Here is a 6,000-nt window from a genome sequence, read left to right on the forward strand (position 1 = left end):
CCGCCGTGCCTAATGTCTTGACAGTTTAAAAATCTGGCACGGCAATCACGACCTGTTACGTTTGTCCATCCTGTCCCCCTGCGTTGTCCCCCATCCAGTTAAGTCCATATGGTGTCCTGAAGCGGGGCTGCCGTGTTCCTTTAGTTTGGCTCTTCATTCTTATTAAACTTCAGGCGATGTTAAATACTGTGTGTTTAGAAAGCACATGACAACAATCTTACCTTGTTCAGATTGAGAGAGAGATGAATATTAGAGTTCTTTTAAACTGCTGGTGAGTCGAGGCTTATTAAGAGCCTTTTATTAAAATACTAGTAAACAAATACAAGCAGAAGCTTCATTCGTCCCTTTTAGAAAAGGAATGTTTCGGGGCTGGTTAACTAGAAGTGACAGTTAGTCTGGGTTTAGTGAAAACAAAAGGTTGATCAGGTTTATTTTATAACTACATATTAATCCATCTTCCAAAGCATTTTAGAATTATTTGAAAGACACCAAAAAAAGAAATTGCCAAAGAAGCAGTTTTTTAAGCTCTTAGATTTTCAGTCATTAATAAATATGATCATATCTAAACATTTCCAGAATAATTATCCAGACAAACCAGAACACATTTGATAAATTCAACACATTTCTGTTTGTGTGACTTTAAAAATCACTAAGATGGAGAAAGTTGAACCTGACCTGAAGCTTTTCAGCCAAATTTCTCCTTTAAATGAGAAGAGATGAAACCGAGTAGATAAGACTCACCGCTTCTTGTCTTCATCTCAACATCTGGTAGAAACACCAGAACAAACCTAAACGGACTTGAAGCCCGTCACAGAGCAGGACTGGCGATGGGGGATTTAAAAAGCACCACGATTGATTGAATAAATGGAAACAACAGCCAGCTGTTCTCACTGCGTTTTCAAAGAAACTGTTTTTAAATCATTTTTGTTTTCTTTTATTTGCGTCTTTCTTCAGTTGATTCTGACTGTCCTGATCCTTTCTTTATGAACACATCAGGTGTTTAACATCACTGACACTCATGAATTCAGACAGATGACACATTTATAAGTTACATGAAGCCACTGAGCAAACAGTGTTCCAAAACACGTTGTCTCTATACATCCTGAAGACGTCCGAGTAGCAAGAATGGAAACTTTTTATACGTCTTTCTTGGACGTTGTCTGGATGTCTTCTGGACATCAATGAAACTGCGTTTCAGGACAACATCAGTCTATCACAGGAGTCCTTTAGCATCACCGTTTACTATCATATGCACATTTTGGGAATGTGGGAGAACCCAGAGGAAACCCACACAAGCAAACTCCACAAACACCTCCAGCTGGATTTGAACCCACAACCTTCTCTTAGTGAGGCGAGAGCACTAACCAATGCACCAATGAAACAACTGACAATGCCTATTAACAGTGCTAATAAAACATTTACTCATGTACATAGTAGTATTCAGCAGACTCCATCTGCTGCGGAGACTCAGGTCCTTTGGAGTGCAGGGGGCGCTCCTGAGGACCTTCTATGACTCAGTGGTGGCATCAGCCATCTTCTATGGAGTGGTCTGCTGGAGCAGCAGCACTCCGGCTGCAGACAGGAACCAACTGAACCAACTGGTGAGGAAGGCCAGCTCTGTCCTGGGCTGCCCCCCCTGGACCCTGTGGAGGTGGTGGGAGACAGGAGGATGTTGAAGAAGCTTTCATCCCTGATGGAGACCGTCTCCCACCCCCTACATGGTACCGTCACATCACTGGGCAGCTCCGTCAGTGACAGGCTTCTCCACCCGCGGTGTCTGAAGGAGAGACTCCGCCGGTCCTTCCTCCCTGCTGCAGTCAGACTCTTCAACCAAGCCTGCTCCCAGGAGACCACTGCACACCACCACCGGACAATATCACTCCACTCCAACTGGGAAAGACGTGGTGCAATAACTATAATAATCTATAAGAATGTATTTACTATGTAAAATACATCCACCCCCATACTCTGTACATGTCCACACTTATAGGCACAGTGTGCATATTTTTATTATATTGTATTTTTATCTTTTTTTTTAGTTCCTGCTATGTGTACTTCTTTCTCTTTACTATCCTGTTGTACCACTGCACATTTCTCCACATGTGAGATAAATAAAGGATCTCTTATCTTATCCACCAGATGAGAGGTTCTCAAAGTGGTGAGTTTCTCCATGGAGACTTGAAAAGTTCAGTACCTTGAGACCAAAACAATAAACGGTCCAAACTCAGACATTGTCCATTAAACTTCCCATGCTGTCTCCTCTTGACTGTTATGATCTACTCCCCTCAATATTTTAATGGCAAATCAATAATCCTACAGGCAGTTAGACTGAACAGACTGTCACCCGTCTCTTTCAAACTGATCCTGGCTGTCCTAGATGTCCATCATTTTATGTCATTTGTCAACTAGTTCTGCTGTCAGATAGACGTCTGGGTTGGAAGTCGTTGCTCAGTGGGAAGTTGTTACCAACTTAAACATGCACCGATAGGAAAATCCAATCCGATCCGTCAGTTCAGGATGAATTCGGAAAAGAAGAAAAGAATTCCACACGTTTGCAGCTGAGTTTGTGTTTAACAATCATGTTGAATCAAAAACATGTCCCGACTCATTCCAATGATCCGGTCTCATATTTGGATGAAGAATTCCTTTTTAAAGATTTACTGCAATTATTGAACTGATGTTATCGTATTAATTATATTTTATTCATTCTTTCTTTTGTTTGTAAAACTCATGTAAGGTTGTAGCTGCTGGACCCACTGGAACAATGGTTGGACCTTCTGGCTCTGCACTCAGTGGCTTTAAATCCTCCTGGCAAGATGGCCGCCATTCTGTGTCAGCAGCTGATTGTGAACGTGAGCAAATCACTTGTGGGGTTCCTCAGGGCTCCATCCTGGGGCCCTTTAGGGAACATCTCCAGCTCCCACTGGCTCAGATCATGGAACATTACAACATCTCTTCTCAGATATACGCAGATGATTAGTTAAACAATAATGATAGATGTTGGGGATGGGGGGGGGAAGGAGAGAGAAAGGGGGAAGGGGGAGAAGGGAGATGGAGGTGGGGTGGGGGTGGGGGAGGGGAGGGGGGATGGGGGGGAAGGAGAGAGAAAGGGGGAAGAGGGAGAAGGGAGATGGAGGTGGGGGTTGGGGTGGAGGGGGGAGTGGGGTGGAGGGGGAAGGAGAGAGAAAGGGGGAAGGGGGAGAAGGGAGATGGAGGTGGGGTGGGGGTGGGGGAGGGGAGGGGGGATGGGGGGGAAGGAGAGAGAAAGGGGGAAGAGGGAGAAGGGAGATGGAGGTGGGGGTTGGGGTGGAGGGGGGAGTGGGGTGGAGGGGGAAGGAGAGAGAAAGGGGGAAGGGGGAGAAGGGAGACGGAGGTGGGGGTGGGGGTGGAGGGGGGAGTGGGGTGGAGGGGGAAGGAGAGAGAAAGGGGGAAGGGGGAGAAGGGAGATGGAGGTGGGGGTGGGGGTGGAGGGGGACAGGCTTTCCAGAGTGAACAACAGATTTCAGTCTGTGTGGACGGAGCAGATGAGCAGGACGAGTCTTTCTGAAATCTGTATGTCTGCATGTGATTTGCAGAGCTGTGAGGGAGCGAGGGTTAACCCCGGAGATGTTTGGATCAGGATGACAGGAGCAGAGTTCTGCTTGGCTGAGCGGAGCTGAAACATTGCTTCAGCCCTCAGATTAGATCTTCTGCTGACAGGAGGGGGCGGGGGGGGGGGGGGGGGGGGGGGCAGTAACAAAACAAAATCCACATTATTGTTATTATTATTATTATTATTATTATTATTATTATTATTATTATTATTATTATTATTATGATTATTGGCTGCCCACTGAGCAACCTTGTTGCTTCTGAAGGAAGTATTATTAGTTCTTCCCAGATGAATCGCCTCTTCGGGGCCTGAACACGTTTAAAAATCACCACATTTGGCACAAAAATCAGGCCTGTTGAAAAATGTACATATTTAATTGGTTTTCTGACATTTGATTGTGTCTATTCCCAGTCATAGCGCCATCTTGTGGCATCAGGAATTTGACATTTTTGACACTTTGATGTCCTATTTTGATCCCACAGTTCCACTCTGCTGAGCCCCAAACCTCAGCAGGCACCACGGGGAAAGGTCCGTGCGCTCAGTGCCCTGTAGCTTTAATTGTTGTTGCTGTCTTTGTCGCAATTTTTTCCTTTTTCAGAAAACAGTCCAATGCTTAATTTGAACAAACATTTCTTGAACTGTTTCATGACACCTTTAAGGTCAGTGAAGAGAAATGAAAGAGGCTTTCTAACCTTCTGTACAGAAGCTTTTAACGTTTCTGCTTCCAAAGGCTCCTTCCTTCTGACACTGAACTGGGAATAACAGCAGCTGTTCTCTTGTGTGATGATGGACGCTCATCTGTTCTTTTTACACATTTACTGATAATATAATCTCAAATAAATTCAGTGAGCTAAACTGAATATTATTGTTTCAACTCGCTGTTTTTTAAAGACTCCATCGGAATAATATAGAAAACTTTACAGCCAGTCTGAGGTTGGTTTCTCTGCTCTATCCTGAACAATCTGACAGAACCCGTCCTGCTCTGTGGCTTCAGTCACTCTGAGAAGGTTTGCATCTTTTCTCCTCCCTCGGTCCTGTTCATTCCGTTGGAAAAACATCTACAAGAAATCCTACGTCCCCTCTACTAGAACTGTTTTAATCAGCACAAAATAGACTGCACCGTTTTTATCTGTTGTATGTGAATGTGTTTTTTTTAACTGTGATAAACGTGTCAAACACGAATTTCTGTTTTTACTAAAGAACAGACAATAAAGTTTCTATCTATCCATCCATCCATCCATCTTTCTATCCATGTCCCATGATCCTCACGGATTCACTCGTTCAGAGTTCGATAGGTAAACTGTGTCCAAGTAAATATCAGACCGCTTCTGGCAGGACGGGTTAATAAACAATTCAAACAAATTCTGTACTCCTAACAATTATTGTGTGTGTGTGTGTGTGTGTGTGTGTGTGTGTGTGTGTGTGTGTGTGTGTGTGTGTGTGTGTGTGTGTGTGTGTGTGTGTGTGTGTGTGTGTGTGTGTGTGTGTGTGTGTTACCTGGTTGTTTTTGCACAGATCAGCCCACATGCTGGTGCCGTCTCCTCCGCGCATCAGGACGTGGTAAGTGAAGAAATAAATCCCCGGGATGGAGCAGGTGAACTTTCCAGTGGTGGGATCGTAGTGGTTTCCCAGATTTGTCACCACATCGTCAAACTTGAGCACCTCGTAGCCCTCGTGCTGCTTCTTCAGCCCTGCGTAAAAGGCGATCTTTGGCACGGTGCTGTACGTGGCTGCGCTGATGGCGCCGGCGGCTGCGCTCGGTCCCGGAGGTCCCGGTAAACCAGGTCTGCCGGGTTGGCCTTTTTCTCCAGATGGCCCAGCTGGACCGGGAGGTCCCGGTTCCCCTGGAGGTCCCCTCGGCCCGACTTTTCCCGGACGGCCCGGTTCGCCTTTGGCGCCCTGGATGAAGGTGGGCAGAGACTGCACGAGGCTGCTGTCGCGGACCGTCTCCGCGGACGCGGTGCTCGTCGGGGACTTGGTGCCATACGGATCGCAGACCATCCTGCAGGTCCCCAGCATCTCGTAGTGCGCGGCGGTTCCCGCAGAGCTGACCAGCACCGGGATGAGGATGACCAGAACCAGGACCATCACGACACCCAGGACCCCCGCCGCCACCAGCCGCTTCCTGCCGACCAGCCGCGTCAGCGCAGCGCGATCCGGCTGTCTGCTCTTCGGAGGAATCTTGGCGGCTGGAGAGGAACTCTTGGAGAGAAAAACAGGGAGCACAGCTACTTTCAGGCGCTTTAATGAACTTTTGAAGGAGCCCCCTCCCCTCTCCGCCTCCTCTGCACTCTTCCTGCTGAGGTCTGTTAAAGTTCTACCAGAACCTCTGGAACCACTGGACTCTGTGGAACCACTGGACTCAGCATCTCTAGAGCTCCTCACACCTCAGCCACACTCTGATCCTC

The 6,000-nt window shown here is 46.9% G+C and overlaps 1 protein-coding gene across 1 annotated transcript in view; it reads right to left on the minus strand.

Annotated features, from left to right (window-relative positions):
* c1ql3a (complement component 1, q subcomponent-like 3a) overlaps positions 1 to 5,770 on the minus strand; it is a gene marked incomplete at its 3' end in the record, with an annotated part of 32,962 nt that extends 27,192 nt beyond the window's left edge. The window contains exon 1 of the mRNA XM_080489047.1: positions 5,090 to 5,770. Within this exon, the coding sequence (XP_080345173.1) occupies positions 5,090 to 5,680 (591 nt within the window). The 5' untranslated portion in view covers positions 5,681 to 5,770. The remainder of the gene's footprint in view (positions 1 to 5,089) is intronic.
* Positions 5,771 to 6,000: the final 230 nt, after the last annotated feature.

The sequence above is a fragment of the Lipophrys pholis genome (genome assembly GCF_963383615.2).
Source record: "Lipophrys pholis genome assembly, chromosome: 20".
Classification (NCBI taxonomy): domain Eukaryota; kingdom Metazoa; phylum Chordata; class Actinopteri; order Blenniiformes; family Blenniidae; genus Lipophrys; species Lipophrys pholis.